Genomic DNA, 17738 nt, shown 5'->3' on the forward strand with positions numbered 1-17738 from the left:
GACCTGAGGAAGAACTTTGAGCAGGACCCCCAGGGCACCGAGGTGCCTCTTAAGGGCATGATCGTGCTGCACTGCCGGCCCCCAGAGGGCGTGCCATTGGCCGAGGTACAGTCCCTCCCCTCTCCCCAACCTCCCATCCCTCCCTTCCCCCCTCCACACCCTAAATCAATAGCATCTCGACTAGGTTTAATTCTTTTTTTCTTTTTTCTCTCTCTCTCTCTCTCTCTCTCTCTCTCTCTCTCTCTCTCTCTCGCTCTCTCTCTCTCTCTCTCTCTCTCCGTTTCTCTTCTCTCTGTCTCTCTCTATGAAAACAATAATGGCATTGATAGCTGTGTGGATTATGAAACACAAAGAGACAATATTAAAATGCTCCACGCGGAGCACCTTCATATAGCCGGCTCTCCATCTGTCTCCGGATGCCTTCTTAAAGATATATCAGACTGCTACCTTTTTGTTTGCATGTGTAATGAAAGATTCACAACGCACAAATGGAGTATTGGTGTGCACCTCACCCCCCCCCCCCCCTTCCCAACCACCCAATAGTGCAACACCTCATGCATCATTCATAGAAACTCAGGCTTACAAAGACAATGTTTTCAGTAAATAATGCAACAACAAATATGTCCCTTCTCTGGGTATTGCCATAACAATGCTCAGGATTATATTTATATCCCGGCTTTGTGGTTGTACCTTCCCTAACCCTCCTCCCACACTGGTCTGAGGGTGTCTGAGACGTGGATACTGTGGGAGTGTATCAGGCAGCTCTGGGACGGTGGGGAGAGGGAAAGCAGGAATCTTAACAAACAGTCGGAGAACAAGGCGGATGCAATGTTTTGTGGGGGGTCCCTTGGGGTCGGGAGCCTACTCTGGGTCCCCTGAGAGGCACATGGGGTTGCGTGGGATTGCAGAGATAAGCTTTAGATGTTTGATGATCCATTTTAGCAAACGTTTTTAATCTCATAGACGCCTTGATTATAACAAACAACTGCCTGGTTGCAAACATTTCAAGAGCTAGAATTGGGGTCACGGGCCAAAAAACATTTAGGAACCGTTGGTGTGGCTGTTTCGCTCCCAGCTGAAGGGTTCTGGCTTTGATGTCGTCAACCTACCCTTAATCGCCCGTGTGCGAGACGCCAAACCCTGAACTAAAGTTGACATGTATTCTCAAATGTGTTCAGTCTGTAGCGTGCTTTGGATACAAGTGTCTGCTAAATGTTTTCCTTTCAGGTTCTGGCATCTGTTGCAGCGTTAGTCGATTAGTTTAATTGCTAAACTATGTTTGAGCCCACGACACAGTAGATTTCGACTTATTTTGCTTATTTTGTTCCAGGGTCTTGCATCTGTTGTAGCATTGTGATCATTTGTTTAAATGCTCAACACAATGACACAACGGTCAAATGAACCACATTTACATGTTCTAATATTGTTTGCTTTTCTCCGAAATGGTAGTTTTTCAACTATTATTTCTTTATTTTGGCCAGAAGCACCTTTTTATTTTTTAATGGTGCACAAATTCTGTCATTTCGCTACAGTACCTGCTGTTGTTCTCAAGGGACCCCACATCAAACTGCAGGGAAACAGGGATAGAGCCTGGTCACGGAGAGGAGAGTCTACCTAAGCCAAAATATATTATGCTGCCGACCTACTAAGGGGTTCTGGGTGTTTGTGGCTCGGTCTGTGTGTGTGTGTGTGTGTGTGTGTGTGTGTGTGTGTGTGTGTGTTTGTGTGTGTGTGTGGGGGGGGGTTGTTAATACTAACTGGATGATTTTTATGTGAATGAATCTGAAGACAATGGCGTTACCAGTCATGATGTTGATAGAGGTAATAATACCAATGTCTGTCAGATGCGGGTTTGGGGATAATGTATTGCCTTTGAACAGCTGAAGTCTGCATTTTGGAGCAATTTCATTTGCACTAAGACCCAAATATGGTGGAATCTCTTCAACTGACTGCATCTTTTATGGCAGTGAAGTAAAACTACAGACCCAGGGATGCGTGATGATTCAGTTAAATAGTTGGAAGAGCAGCAGCACGAGTGAGAGTCTCAAGGTGCTTATTAATAAAGCTCTCTCTTTCTCTCTCTCTCGCCCTCTGGGTTCTCCCCTTTACAGATATGAGCAAATATATTACTATCCTATATTATATTATAGATGATTTCAAAGTGGCTTTAGTAAAGAGAGAATGCATTCAATTCCGGTGTGGGCTTGTATATACCCTGACCCTAAATTTGAGGGTAGTTATCATGCTAAAATCAAATGAGTTAAAAAATGAGCTCTCATACTCTCAATGAGCCTCCTCTATGACCACCCATTTAAAGGCGAACAAACAAACAAACATCAGTTTCCATCCATTAAACCCTGATTACCAGCCGTGGGGTATTGCACCCTAAAGGGATTCATCATTAGTCCATTCATCCCAAAGTTCACCCAAAGCACTTCAAATGTAATTATTATGTGATGAACACAAACATTTCAGACGGGTGGGGGGATGGGATTTCACCCCAAGGACACAGAGAAGATTGTGACCCATCCTGACGTGGTTCAGAGTGCCCTCCTGGTGTCATTCAGATTGGCTTGGATCTGTGGATCTGATTCCCTGAAACTCATCGCATCATGGGGGTGAAGTGTGTGTGTCTGTCTGTATGTGTGTGTGTGTGTGTGTGTGTGTGTGTGTGTGTGTGTGTGTGTGTGTGTGTGTGTGTCTGTGTGTGTGTGTGGTGTAAGGTTTTGAGAAGGCAGAGCGGTTGAGGACGGGGTGGGGCGTATGAACTAATCGAACCCCCCAGTTTTGATTGAAATGAACGGAGCAACGGGAAAAAACGCTATCTCACCATACGTATGTAATTACCTTCCTGTCACTTCCACTTCCCTTCCAACAGAACGGAGGCAGCGACTTTTTGCCCACAGTCATGGAGTTATTAGTTATTATCCTCCCACCAGTAAATAAGTCATTATTCAGACATTTTGGGAGCCAAGCCTCGCCTTGTTTGTCAAGGTGAAGCTACAACACAGGCTTGTACAAAAACAACATATAATAGCATTAGTTCACACCGCTTTGTACCAGATTAAAATAATAACACTACTAGCATTAAAGAATATGTTTGCTATTTCGGACCCAACAGACTATTCACAGACTGTGGGGCACGATTCTGGAGTTCAGAAACCATTATTTTGCAGAAGGATTCTGTATGGTTGTGTTTAGCAACCACCTGTAGCGGCGCAGCAGGGCGGAAATAGAGGTCAGCAGTTCAAGCTCTCCATCGTTTGAACCAATCCAGAACCAGAACCCCTAAGACTGCTGTTCCCCAGCAACACACTGCAATATTATTTTCTTTATTTTTTCAAACTAAATATACAAAATCACTGATTTTGGTGATCATTTTCAGATCCCTTTTGAAGAGGTACGTGTGTTACAAGTATAAGTGTGTATCAAATCGCATCAAAATCCAATAGATTATTCCGCTCATTAAACCCAGTCGCGCTGACTCCTTTCAACTAAAGCACCGCTCCTCGTGTGTCATATTGGCGCCGCTTTAATCAAGGTGTGTATCAAATCGCTTTAGAGGAGGAAGGCACATCCCTACTAACTAGTAAAACTGTCACTAGAAAGAATCTCAAGGAAGGCTGCGTCATCATCACGCTACAAACGACACAGACATGAGAGCGGCCTGTGTGTGTTGTGTGTGTGGCCGGCTCATTAACCCTCGCTGCTATCTGAAGTAGAAGAAATTTACCAATTAAGATCTTCTATTCCTCCGTCGGCCTTTAGTTTGTCAGACTGCTTTGGGGCCCTTATCAGGCTGCCTTTGAGGGGGGTCTCACATGCTGCAGGGACTACACCCCTAACGGGCCCACCACAAATGTTTTCACTGTACCGCAACAGATTGCTCATGGGGCCCGATAGCATGGGGTTTATCATAGCATTTTGTTACATATTTGACGTCTTATGTGTGTCATTGTATGGAAAGCCATTTAAGTCAATGTTAAATAAATAAATACGACAAAAAAAACAATAAATTCTAAAACAAATAAATTAGGCAATCAATATATAAATATATATATAAATGTGTCAATATGGTTCAAAAAAGGATAAGAGGGCCCCTTCTGTACCAACAGGTGTGAATGTGATTAGCCCTTGAAGAGGACATTTTAAAGGGCCGGAAAGGCCCTGGGTTTGAACCCTAAAATTTGCACTGCCCTTGACCAGCAGGCAAGATGCTGAAACCCAAAATGCCTCTAAAATTGGCTTTGGATTTGTGTACTATACAAAAAAACACAAAACGCAAAAGTAAAAGAAAAACTCAAACACACAAGTAGAAAGAACATCAAACCTAGCCTTCGTAGCACTCAGAGGGAGGGAGGAGACGCAGAAGAGGATTAAACAGGCTCTAAAGCGTGTGGGAGGCGTTGCCTTTGAGCGTGGATGACTCGCCTAGCATTGGGAGGGTTGCTGGTTCAAATCACGGTCCAAACCTCCGTCGATGTGCAACTCTGTGTGTGGAGTCTTTTGAAGTGTCAAACCGACGTGATGAGTTGGTGAGTGTGCAAACGAGTCCAACGAGGACCTCCGGGATATCTTTAATCATAGGTGAAGCATGGATATAAAAGACATGCCCCCCCCCCCCCCCCGCTGAATGCACTCCGTCTCTAATATTATGAAAGAGGACACCTGCTCTTAGGTTAATCATATGATCAATCGACTAAGTGTCAGTAGGAGGCCTCATTAGGTGACACTTGATGGATCAGTTTTTTTTTTTTTTCTTGTGTTTACAAAATATCATATACAGTGTAATTTAGCCTGAAGCATTTTGACATGTACCATGGACAGGAGCCTTACACAAGTGTGTGTGTGTGTGTGTGTGTGTGTGTGTGTGTGTGTGTGTGTGTGTGTGTGTGGTTCTGTGTCTTTATGTGTCTGTGTGTGTTTTTGGTTGTGTGTGTGTGGGGTTGTGTGTGTGTGTGTGTGTGTGTGTGTTTGTCTGTGTGTGGTTTTGTGTACGTATGTGTACTTTTGTGGGTTCGTGTGGATGTGTGTGTTTTTGTGTACGTATGTGTACTTGTTTGTGCTTGTGCGTGCAGCAGATATATTGCTTTTATTACTAATTGGTTAGAATGATTTAGTTAGTAACCCTTTATCGGCTCTAACCCGGGTATCGGCTCTTCAGTGAGAAATAATAATGTTTCATACTCGATAGCAGACTTAACTATAACTCCCCCCGACGATCAATAATCAAAATGTTAATCTTGTTAATCCAATCCTGAAGTTTAGGAGGTAGGAAGAAAGTTTGGAGGGCCTGTTCCAGCTTGTGATTGTAGGGGGACTCAATCTTTGCATTTCTACAAGGTGGATTATATTTTAAACCTCCGTCCTAATACCCGTAATACAACAGATCTGTTTGTTTTACTGAAGGACTGAATGGCTTTGAAACGATTCCTTGCTTCTTAAACAATGCATTGTTCTTTCTGGTGCCACGCACTGGGACTCATCTGTGCGTGTTCAATATTGAATATAGGTCAGTGCCTCTGTGTGCAGGCCATATTAGTGCTGGATAAAAAACAGGCTTGTAAGGATAATGACTTTGTGGCTCAGGCCCGTGGTTCATAAAAGTAATGAGATCTCGGTCTCCTTACTGGATTCTAACAACTGGCGAAGGTACTGAGCTTCCTGTTATTATATACAAATGAAGAGTTGCAGAGCGAGGTTTGTTTGGATAGACAAAACACATGTAGCTCCTCAAAGGCGTGTAAGACGTTTAATAATCTTCAATATTAAAAACGCATAGGGAGGATGTTTCTCCCAGTGATTATTTTGGAAAGGAGCCAGTTACTAATTACAATGATTGCTTCATCTATTTATTTCAATCATGTATCTTCCCACCGACATTATCATTTCCTACTGTATTCACCGTCTCCAAGGCAACACTTTAATCTGGGTATCCCAAAGTTAACCATTAGCTTGCACAAGTAGGTTGCCACAAGAAACTATGATTAGTACACATGTTCGCCTCGCCCAGATAAGCTAGCGTTTTGGTAGCGATGGGGACGCCGATACACAAATCACTGGGACTCAATGAATAATCACAAATAACATTTTAATTGGATAAGTGGAGCTGTTTGAACGTGTGGTGGGTAGCTTAGAGAGTGATGTAAGTGGAAAGATTATGTTGTTTTAATGTATCCCCATGACTGTTTCCATATGAGAAAAATACTGGTTAACTGTAAATATCTATCAAATCAAAGATTTGCCGCAAAACAGTGCAAACAAGATTTGTACCGTCTCCCCTTGTGTTGTTTATCCTCTCTGAACATGAACGTGATGTCAGAGACCCGGGGGACGCATTCCAATACGAATGTCTTGTCGAAAAACATCAGCTCCTTGTAGTGTTTGACGTTGTAATCGTTCCTCTTCCATCTAAACATAATTTGTCTCAGTACAGTGAGGGGGGGGGGGAACAAAGCAGTGATAAATGATCATAGGAGTCAATATGGACATGTTCCACGATGACATTTAGATACACAACAGCTCCCACAGCATCCGTCAGAGAGGAGAGGAGACAGGGGGGGGGAGAGAGGGAACTACATGGAGGCCGCCCGCCCGCACGACTATCAATGACCGAGAAGAAGAAGGAAATTAAAGGCCTGATGAAAGACTTGTGGGACCATCAAAAGAAGAAAACAGAAGTGCCCCGTTTATTGATTTCACAGCTCAAATTTTCTATCGGGGTGCTGCGAAAGAGCAAAGCAATTTTGGAGAGTGTTTGCTGCTGTTATATTCCCTAGGAAAATACACACTCCCAAGCACGCACACACACACACACACACACACACACACACACACACACGGAACACACACACACACACACACACAGAACACGCACACAAACCAGACAGGGAGCATGCATACAAACTCATGTACACAAAGAAACACACAGATCACAAAGCATACACACACAAACACAAGGAACACACACAGAACCCACACGCTCACACTAACACACACACACAAATGTAAACAAACACAAACACATACATAGGGAGCACACACACATACACAAAGTAAACACAAAGATAACGAAACAAAAACACACACACACACACACACACACACACTCACGCTTCAAGAATAATGTTGACTATTTAATCCTCAAACACACAGCCATAAATCAACAGGCCCCTCCCCCTGGAGCCCAAAGTCAGTCTCCTCAATGAAAGGCTCAGGGCAACGATGTACTAATAGCAATTTACAGAGCCAGTAAGGCAAGCGGAGCAGCGGCCAGCGGAGCGTTCCTCAGTTTGTAATTCCTAATTACATTCACTCACTAGAGCCGCTGCTGAATTAGTAATGGAAGGAGATCTGACCCGCGCCCAGCCCTCCTAACGCCCACGGTTCGGTTACGTCAGACAGATAACCGCCGGCTTCTGTCTGGCCTCTAAAGGACAAATGCAAATTTCACATTTACATTTTGAAGGAATTTATCCCCACAATGTTTTACGTGTTCAGAAATGAGTCTTACTTTGAACTTAGGCTCACAAAATCAGACTTTAGTTTCCCGCCTAGAGTCTGAGGGGAACATGCTCAAAGCCGGCTGAACCGGGCGTTTCACTTCCTTCAAATCATATTTTCTTTTTCGGCCAATCATGTGGATGAAGGCGGGGATCTGTGAGCGTGTAATTGGTAAACACAAACCCGGCCAGCAGTATTAAACTGTTGTAAACACCGTGGGGACCGGCCACTGTAGAAATACAGATTTAAAATCCCCTTCTGAAAGCTTCATCCACTCGTGGGATTGAGTTTTCCTCGCTACTATTTCTCCATAACAAAACAGGAGACAAGGCCATGATGTTGATGAGCCCCGTTTCCCAGGGTGTAAGTGTTGTTGTATCACGTGATCTCTCAAGGCGAACACCGCATTGTGTAGGAGGGGGATGTGTAGGTGTGTGAGGGGGGAGGTTTTCTTCAAATTTGAATGTCAAGGTGTTATCTTCCAGTAATTATATTATTGTGATTAAAAAATATAAATATATTGTTTGATATCGAGTGGTATCAAGTTTTTTGAGCACTTGTTTGAATGTAGAGGATGTGTTTTGGAAATGGGATGATGCTTTGTTTTAGAGAAGCAGGAGAGAGACCGAAGGACTCGGGCCCACGGGTCAAAAGTCCCAAGAACAAAGCCTGCGTAAATATATTCTCCCTATCGCAGACAACGCCAATGAACTGATCAAACAGCCTCGAATCCTCACCTCCTTTTTAAGTATTTTCTAATTTGCGTTGCTGGAAGTCAACGTTGATCCTGGCTGATGTAGATTTCAAAGAGCGACGGGCCCATTATTTCTTCGGACTGCAGAATCAATCTTTATTACAAATTCAGGGCGATCCTTTTCCTTTTCACAAAAACATCCAAGTTGAGCCAGCCAAGACAAGTCAACAACCCCATGCATATGTGCTGTTACTCCTGTAAAGTATGCAACAAACTTCAAATTGAATATAAGAAGATGCTCTATTGTTGCTACGCAACAGGGCTGACCTTTGACATCTGGTGCTTTTTGAAAAACAATAGAAATCTACCCATGAGCGTTCACATTAGCCGCTTGCTAACGTGCCCGTGAGCTGAAGAGAAGCACAAACTCAGGCCTTCCAGTTTCATTGGGGTGGTCTATACTGCCACAAGAACAAAATAAAACACATTTCTGACTGACTCATCCTTTTAAAGCTGCTGCAGGGAAGATTTAAAAGCTATAATTTGAATGTAATTTGTTAGAAATGCCATAGTCATCCGTCAGCTATTAGCAAGAGAAATGTGCTCTGAGAATATCGCTCCTGGTTGACTGCTCCTGCCTCTGTATGTGACAACTTTGACTACAGTCCACCCCGGTTCATTTCTAACCAATCAGGGCTTCTCTTCCCCACTTGGTTAAGGGAATCCATCTTACCTGTCAACCACATGGGCATACACAGAGTGTGAAGATCCATCACAGGTGAACAAAGACTTTCCAATGGTGGAGAGGGATGGGGCAGAGAGGGACGGGGTCTTTATTTAGGTTGTTTGTTTCCATCTCTTGCTCTCTTCTGCTCCATTCTGCTCTCTCTTTCTGTTAAAACCCTCAAATATCACCGACAGCAGCTTTAACAGCGTTCTCCCTCCACCCCGTCTCCGCTGTCTGCAGGTATCCTGGCTGAAGAACGACGAACCGCTGAACACTGATGCTAAGGTTGGCTCGAGAGCCGAACACAACCTCATTATCTCCGAGGCCCGCCTGTCCGACTCGGGCAACTACACCTGCCTGGCGAGCAATATTGTGGCCAAGCGGCACAGCGCCAACGCCGCCGTGGTCGTTTACGGTGAGCTAGATTAGCAGGGGGGGCTGATGTTAGCTTCATGTTGGTGCATCAACTGCACATCAAAAACACTTACAACATTCGATAAACACAAGTGCATTAAAGGAAAAGTGAAAAGCCACAACCCAAATTCAAAACCCACGACACAAATGCAAAAGGCAGTTAATGCATCACTTTTACAGGTGACATATCATACCACCAGGTGTGAGTGTGATTAGCCGTTACAAGCCGTTTTGAAAATCTGCCTTGAACAGGTTGTAGCGGTTTATAACACTCACACCTGGTGGTATAATATGTCACCTTTAAATAGGATGAAAATAAGTCTCTATTAAATATAAGTATCTTCATCATAGAGTTAACCCATTTTTTTTTGTGTTTTTGTGTTCCCAGTGAACGGCGGCTGGTCTCTCTGGACAGACTGGTCACTGTGTAACGTGCGCTGTGGGCGGGGCTTGCAGAAGCGCTCGCGCACCTGCACCAACCCAGCGCCACTCAACGGGGGGGCCTTCTGCGAGGGCATGTCGGTGCAGAAGAGCACCTGCAACACACTCTGTCCAGGTGAGCTCCACCACGCACACACACTCTGTACAGGTGAGCCCCACACACACTCTGTCCAGGTGAGCTGCACCTCACTCTGTCCAGGTGAGCTCAACCACCCATCCTGTCTTATAAAGCTAATAATACTGCAGAAGAAGTGTGGAAAATTTGTGTAACACTACAAGATTCTGAAGTTCAAATGTACGTGCTTATGTTTGAGTGAAATGTTTTAGAAATGGCATCGCCATCTGTCAGCTATTAGAGAGTGAAATTCAATGTGAGAATATCTGCTAGCAGTCAACTGCGCCTGACTCCCGGCTCATTTCTGGCCAATCAGTGCATATCTTCCCTGATTGGTTTTTGGGAGCAATCTTGCCTTTCATTCACCGATTCATGAAATGCTTCACTTCCCACTGATGAAGAAAGGTAGGGATGTTGGTTGTTTGATTCTTACCAAGAGCAGCTTCAATAAGAACTACCAAATGTTACAAATACTTATTAGACGGCAAAGCACTTTAAACTACACACATGCCGACATCGTCACAACCTTAGTGGCACCCAACGCCAAAGACAAATAGAAAAGCTGGGGAATTGAGCCCCAGCGAATACTGAATCACAGAACTGCTTTTCACAGTGAAACCAAACAAAGGGCTTTTAGTTTTTTCTCCCCACCTGGGAAGAATTACTGAGTCAGCTGAGTGGTTATTCATTGGTAGGAGTGAGGTATGTTTCCAACCCCCCATAGGTCATGTGACTGTGGACAAGGACTCTCACTCGGTAGGCTGTCGGACAAATGGGGGGAGGACGAGGACGAGGAGTCATAAGATGAGGGGACGGCAGAATAAACAGAGAGAGAGAGAGAGAGAGAGAGAGAGAGAGAGAGAGAGAGAAGAGAAAGAGAAAGAGAAAGAGAAAGAGAAAGAGAGAGAGGAGCTTAAAGTTGTGAAAGTGCTGAGGAGGAGAGCCAGATATCTAAACCTCAACGTAATCTGCACTTTCCAAGTGTGTGTTTCCAGACTGATAGCCCAAACTTTGTGTTATCAGCTGGCTTGTGCATTAGAAACTACAGTACAGCGGGAGACGCAGAGAAAGGGGCTACTATAAACATCATCCTGCTTTCCCTCAAAACAACAACCACCCTCACTCTAATTCTCTTTCAGAGGGATTCTGTTTCCACTGCTGAATGTATTTATTTTTTATTCTTTCTTTCTTTCTTTAGTTTGTTCCTTCGTTCGTTCCTTCCTTCCTTCTTTCTTTTCGCACAACAGAAAAATTAGCATTTAGATTAAGAAACAGAAAGAGGACTGGATTCTTTATGGAGACGTCAAGGTGGAGAGATGGCTTGATGAAACATGACACAATCAAAGTGACTTTGTGTTCAAAGTCAGCAGGATTGTGTAACATTGTACACAGACCTACACAAGTGAGAGGGAGAGTGGAAGAAACAGCATCTTCTGCTTTTTTTCTGGTCAGGGGGTTGAAAGAAAAGCTGGCCGGGCGGACTACAGTACCACAGGAAGCTGCACAAAGAGAGGTTTTAGCTTCTAATTTTGGCTTGGTCCAGCTGCTTTTGTAAGCAAGCTGTGCACGTTTGTGCTCTGTCAGAGGTTTGGAAAGGATCTATTCACTCTCATTTCCAACCCCCCTCTCTCTCTCTCCCCTCTCTCTCTCCCTCTCTCTGGCTCTCTCTCTCTCTCATGTTGGCTCACTCGTCTCACTCTCTCTCAAGTTGGCCCTTTGCTGTTCGCCCTTTCCATCTCTTCCCTTTCTCTGCCCTTTTCATCACTCTCTGGACTTCCCCATATCTCCCTCTCCCCATCTCTCTCTCCCTCTCTCTCTCTTTCTCTGTCTCTCTCTCTCTCTCTCTCTCTCTCTCTCTCTCTCTCTCTCTCTCTCTCTCTCTCTCTCTCTCTCTCTCTCTCTCTATATATATATATATATATATATATATTCTTTAATCAATGAATGTGAATGGATCAAACCCTGAATCCACCACCCAGGAGATGGCACCCATCTCATATTACTACCAGAAGTAGAGACGTTCCAAGCTTTGGATTTTGGTCATTGTGTGAAATGTTCCCAGTCTTGTTGGAAGTCACACAGCCATGAAAAATTCCTTCAATTTGGGAGCAGCTAATCCCTACTAGGGTTATGTTCAAGCAGATGGACACCACTCTATCGTGATGTCGGACAGTTTATGGCCCCTCCATTCATTTTGAAGATGGAAGAAACTGTTTTCTAGTTAATTAATGTAAATTATATATAACATCAATATATAATATAGATGTGTGCATTTATGTGCATGTGTACGTCATTAAGTATGTTTATAAGGGACTAATCTTGTTTCACAAATTAGTCTTTCACAAAGGTTTGTAATGCAATGCATTATATATATATATTTTTTTTAATTATCCCATATTCTCACTTAAATATATTTTTTAAGGTTAACATGCATTCAACCATAATTCAATAAAGTTAAGACTGTTGAATTAATGGAGTCAATCAATGAATATATACATTTAAGAATATATTAGTAATAGTGGGGGTCATGGTAATATTTTTATTTTGAAGTTTCAAATGCCCCTTGTTTCCATGGATATCCATTGGCTTATATTCCTTGACTCACAATTCTTCCCACTCTTGTTTTTGCTCCCAATAGCAATATCCTCAGCCCATCAGATCTGAGTAATTGGCAAAAAACAAAAGATTCCCCTCCACAAATGGTTTTAAATGTTTCTATTCTCCAACATCTTCTTCTTCTTCTTCTTCTTCTTCCTACTCTTCCATGTCTGTGATATGTCCGTTTTGGCAAGACGCTGGTACCTCGCTAGAGATGTTACGATACAATTTTTCCTTCCCGATACCGATTCTGATACCTGATTTTTTTTTTTTTTTTGGGGGGGGAGGGGGGGGGGGGAGTATATATATCAGCTGTATACTACTAACCCAGTATTGATGTGAAATGATTGCTATTATTGTTGTATGGCCTGTCTCAGGTTAAACCCTTTATAAAAACACAAACAACTACATACAGCATCTAGCATTGAAAATGCTAATAATAATTTGAATTGAAGGGTTCTCCTATGTGACAGGAATGTCTAATGGGTTCACTTTCTGCAAACAAAAAGTTAAAAAACAAGATGCTAAATGAAAAAAATGTTACGTAAATATTAGTGCTGTCAGTTTAACGCGTTATTTACGGCGTTAACGCAAACCAATTTTCACAGCGTTCATTTTTTTATTGCGCGATAAACGCTCTTTTGGCTTGGCTAACGTTGTAGTTTTTTCACCTGCTGTCTAGCAACAACAAGTCACGGTAGAAAAACTACAACACCATACCAGATCTAGCTTCACCGGAAACAAAACAACAAGCACGCCGCACAAACTTGTTGGGGCAAGCAAAGATACGGAGCGGATGAAAAACTCCGTAAAACTGTGTGTGTGTGTGTGTGTGTGTGTGTGTGTGTGTGTGTGTGTGTGTGTGTGTGTGTGTGTGTGTGTGTGTGTGTGTCACTCTGTTCGAGCCTGCACGAGTGTTCAATGCTGTTACGTCTTTCTGATCGACAAAATCGACTTGGTTGCGACGTTGTGTGTGTCTGTTGAGTTCGCCGCACAGCTCAGGCTGCTGGACGGCGCTGCAAGGAACTTTTATAAACGCAACATTGTTACCCCGCAGTATTCAGCCCGACAGCCCCGAAACGTTAACGGGAATTCTCCCGACTCCCGATTACCACTCCGCCACCGTGTGTGTGTGTGTGTGTGTGTGTGTGTGTGTGTGTGTGTGTGTGTGTGTGTGTGTGTGTGTGTGTGTGTGTGTGTGTGTGTGTGTGTGTGTGTGTGGGCGTTATTTGATAGCCTGGTTATGTTTATAGGCCTACGTACGGTAGGAATATTCATACTGGTTTAAATAATAAATGTTAAAGTATTTCCCATCTTTGCTGAGCAAGATTTTTGTTCGAAATTTCAGTGATTGAAACAAATAAAAGCCTATTTAAATAAAAGGCTATTGACGTTTCACGATAGACCTACCACTGCGGGTCTCTCTTCTTACTGTCCTTCTCAACACTCTCTGATCTCACTAAAAGGCTAGCAGCACGAAATCAAGGGATATTTAGAATAGAAAAAAATGTGTGATTAATCGCAAGTTAACTATGACATTAATGTGATTAATCGTGATTAAATATTTTAATCACTTGACAGCACTAGTAAATATATGTACAGAGAATGAATTCTACATATATCTTTCTATATATATATATCTTTCTATCTAGTGTGACTGAAAAATAAGTAATTTTTCAATCAAACTAAATATATATTTCTAATTTCAAATTATAGTGAGCATCGTTTAGCGTGAGCATCTATGTTTTTCTGACTAAGTGGCTCGAAGGCACGTAGGACGGAGATAACGCGTTTGCAACTTCTGACTTCCCACTTCCAACCGTTAACGGACGCTAACGAGCATAACAGCACGGGTGTTTGTGATGTTCTTTGCATGTGTAGTAAATTGTCACGTGATGGTATCGGATCGACACGTAGACCAGTATCTGAGGTATTTTTAGTGCCCATACTAGGCAGTATCAGAGGATTTTTTCCTGGAACCACTTCATACCTCACCACACACAAAGGACAAACGGCCCACCTACCTGCAGTTTTCTTCCACTAGTCAGGCGTCAGGGTTCGCTGTGGCCCAACCCTAATTTCCACTACAGACAGAACACAGACCGGCCTAACCACTGGAGCCTCGCTCTCCCACTGACTCCTCTCACTAGTAATCATCTCTATACTTTCCCTCTCGTCTCTCTGTCTCTGTCTCTCTCTCTGTCTCTCTCTTTCTCTGCCTGTCTCACTCTATCTCCCTCTGTCTCTCTCTGTCTATGTCTTTCTCTGTCTCTGTGTCTTTCTCACTCTCACTCTGTCTCTCTTTCTGTCTGTCTCGCTCTCTGGCTGTCTCTGCTTCTCTGTCTCGCTCTTCAGCCATCTCATGATCAGTGATCTGCCTGGAGAAATTCAGAGCTGCGGTTGTCAAGATTAAAATGAGCTGCTGTCACATGACGAAATGGCCAGTAATTGCCAGTAAAAAAATGTCACAGAGTAGGTTGATTGACTGCACGCATGTACAAGCCGTTCGTAAGTTTGTGAATAATTTTGTACGTTGAATAACTCCTGGGAAGTTTCATATAAGCCAAATGCCTTATAGTCAATTACATTAAGTCGTTTGTCAGCTTTTGAATGAATTATAGATTTATTTTTTAATTATAGCTACTTGTTTTCTGGCCGTTCTTTTAAAGTTTTAGACACAGATGGTTTACCCCAGGAAGGCTTTACTTTTACCAGATTTACTATTTTTTTGTGTTTCTGGCTTGAAATGAATGAATATATTGCGTAAACCAGCCATTACACTGCCAGCAAATGTTTAAAATATGAAATTTATATGCGCAATAGACAGCCAGCACTCCTTTAAGCCTCCGCTAACCCAAACACACACTAAGGTTGACTCAATGTGCGTACGTACATGTATGCATGTACGAGTATCTATATATGTATGTGCCTCTTTAGTGTGTGTATGGACGTCTCCCCTCTCACGTCTCCCTGCGTGTTGCAGTGGACGGCGGCTGGGGCCCGTGGAGCCTGTGGACGGCGTGCGGCGTGGACTGCGGGCGCCAGCGGAGCCGGGACTGCGCCGAGCCCGAGCCGCGGCACGGGGGCCGGCCCTGTGACGGCCCCGGGCTGGGGACCGACAACTGCACCGGGGGCCTCTGCATACAGAGTGAGTGGGGCCGGACGTCTGTGAGGCTCTGGGGCCAGAGCGCTGGGCCTCGAGGGGCCGTTGGGGCCAAACGTCTTCAGGACGGAGACGCTATCTTACCCTCCTTTATGGACTCAGTCGTCCTCCAGGAGGGAGCAGGGGGAGCCTCTGGCTTTGTAGCAACCAGTGCTAGGCTATGCTTTATAGACACACGTGCCTTCACATGCTTTATAGACACTCGTATAAACACGCACACCCAAATGCTCATATAAATGCACACATACTCACACAGGCACAGACATGCTCACACACACACACACACACACACACACACACACACACACACACACACACACACACGCATACAAATGCACACTCACACACCAAAAACAGACACATATAAATACCCACACACAAGGACGCTTTGATAATCACACACACACAAACATACAAATTCTAATAAATGAGCACACATGCAAAAGCTTTCAGGGGAGGCTAAACCAGACGTTTGTTGTGTCCTTGTCATTGCAGATGGAAAGCTGCTTCATGACATCAAGCCACAAGGTAGGTTCTCCAGGGAGAGGGTGCTGTAGGGTAAGGGATCTTAACGGTGAGGGGGAGGGTTCTTCAGGGAGAGGGTTCTCCAGGGTGAGAGTTCTCTGGGGTTAGGGTTCTCCAGGGTTAGGGTTCTCCAGGGTTAGGGTTCGCCGGGTTGAGGTAAGGGTTCTCCAGGGTTAGGGTTCTCAATGGTAGGATTAGGGTACACGGCACCATCCTCATATCCACTGAGAATGTAAAGCGGTACAGCAACTGATACAATTCAGACAAATATATTCAAAAAAGCTACATAAAATACCCTGTGGTCATATGTTCCTAGCATTGGTCAGCCCAGTAACAGTGGGAACCGTAGCCCCTATCAGTGCTGATGTTATTGAGCCACGCATGACCGTTATGTATGTGTGTACCATATGTATGTACCGCGCATGGAAATCTTCCCCATACGGCGTATGAAATGGAGCGCTGAAGGAGACACGACTGTCAGTAACACTGATATGCAGCCGAAACACAGACCAATTCAATCCCGTTCTAACATCCCCCGGTGGAGCGAGGCCCTCTGCTTGTCTTTATGTGGAGCTGGCCTCTTCACATTGTTTTAGCACTTTCCATAAAGCACGCAGCGATTATTCATATCAGTTTCAAATTGCCTCCTTTTGAACCACTCATCAAGCTACAATGTTTGATTGGAATGCTGTCCAAAAGCTATGTTTCTCATTATCTGGCAGTTCATCCTAGCCGTTTCTGGCCCTAAAAAATTGTCTGTTTGATTCCATGAAGTCGCATGAAGTCAAAGGTTATGCATTTTGTATGTGGGATTGTAATTCCTACTTCTGATGCATTATGATCATCATTATTCATCATGGTGCATAATGATATGTATGTGAAAATGCTCAACTATGCGGAAAATCCTAATTTGAATGCATTGTGATCTAATATATTATTGCATGCATAATTGTGACGCAAAATTGAAACAGGGCTTCAGGCAAAGTATCAAATGAGCCATTCTTTTAATTGCATCACTTTGAAAAGAAAGTTGAGATTAATTTTAGGTAATTATTATTCGCGACCCACAGGTCATCATGATGGTTAACATGGCCAAGTTCAAAGGGTGTCGCCTCTTGTGACGGCCGCAAGGCCTTGCATATGATTGTCCTATCTCCCAATTAGGACTGGTGTGCCTGTCTCCCAATTAGGACTGATGAAGAGGGGTGGGGTTGCCTTGTTGGTGGCCTATATGGTGCCCCCCGTTCCTGCAGTCCATCCCTTCCTTTTTTGGCACCTCCACCTGCTTGCCACGCTTCAACTGTTGTTGTTTGATCTCTTTCATTATGGGTTATGAAATAAATCTTGATTATTGTTAAATAGAATCACGCATCCGTCCTCCTTCATTGACTGCTTACCCTAGGCCATAACAATGTGGGGGCTTGTCAAACTACAGCCATATTTTTGTTGATTGGTTAGGTTCCATTTTATGAATGAATGGACACTTCAAATGAGTAACTTGAGTGGTTGTTTACGTTGGTTACGTAGTATCTGAGCTGAGATCGTTCTTCTTTTTGTG

General features: G+C 43.7%; 1 protein-coding gene across 1 annotated transcript in view; it reads left to right on the plus strand.

Annotated features, from left to right (window-relative positions):
- LOC307074205 (netrin receptor UNC5D-like) overlaps window positions 1-17738 on the plus strand; it is a gene marked incomplete at both ends in the record, with an annotated part of 176739 nt that overhangs the window by 124076 nt on the left and 34925 nt on the right. The window contains 5 exons of the mRNA XM_079734231.1: window positions 2-105; window positions 9165-9339; window positions 9727-9894; window positions 15476-15640; window positions 16151-16183. Of these exons, the coding sequence (XP_079590357.1) occupies window positions 2-105; window positions 9165-9339; window positions 9727-9894; window positions 15476-15640; window positions 16151-16183 (645 nt within the window). The remainder of the gene's footprint in view (window position 1; window positions 106-9164; window positions 9340-9726; window positions 9895-15475; window positions 15641-16150; window positions 16184-17738) is intronic.

The sequence above is a fragment of the Pollachius pollachius genome (assembly GCF_949987615.1).
Source record: "Pollachius pollachius genome assembly, chromosome: 4".
Taxonomy (NCBI): Eukaryota; Metazoa; Chordata; class Actinopteri; order Gadiformes; family Gadidae; genus Pollachius; species Pollachius pollachius.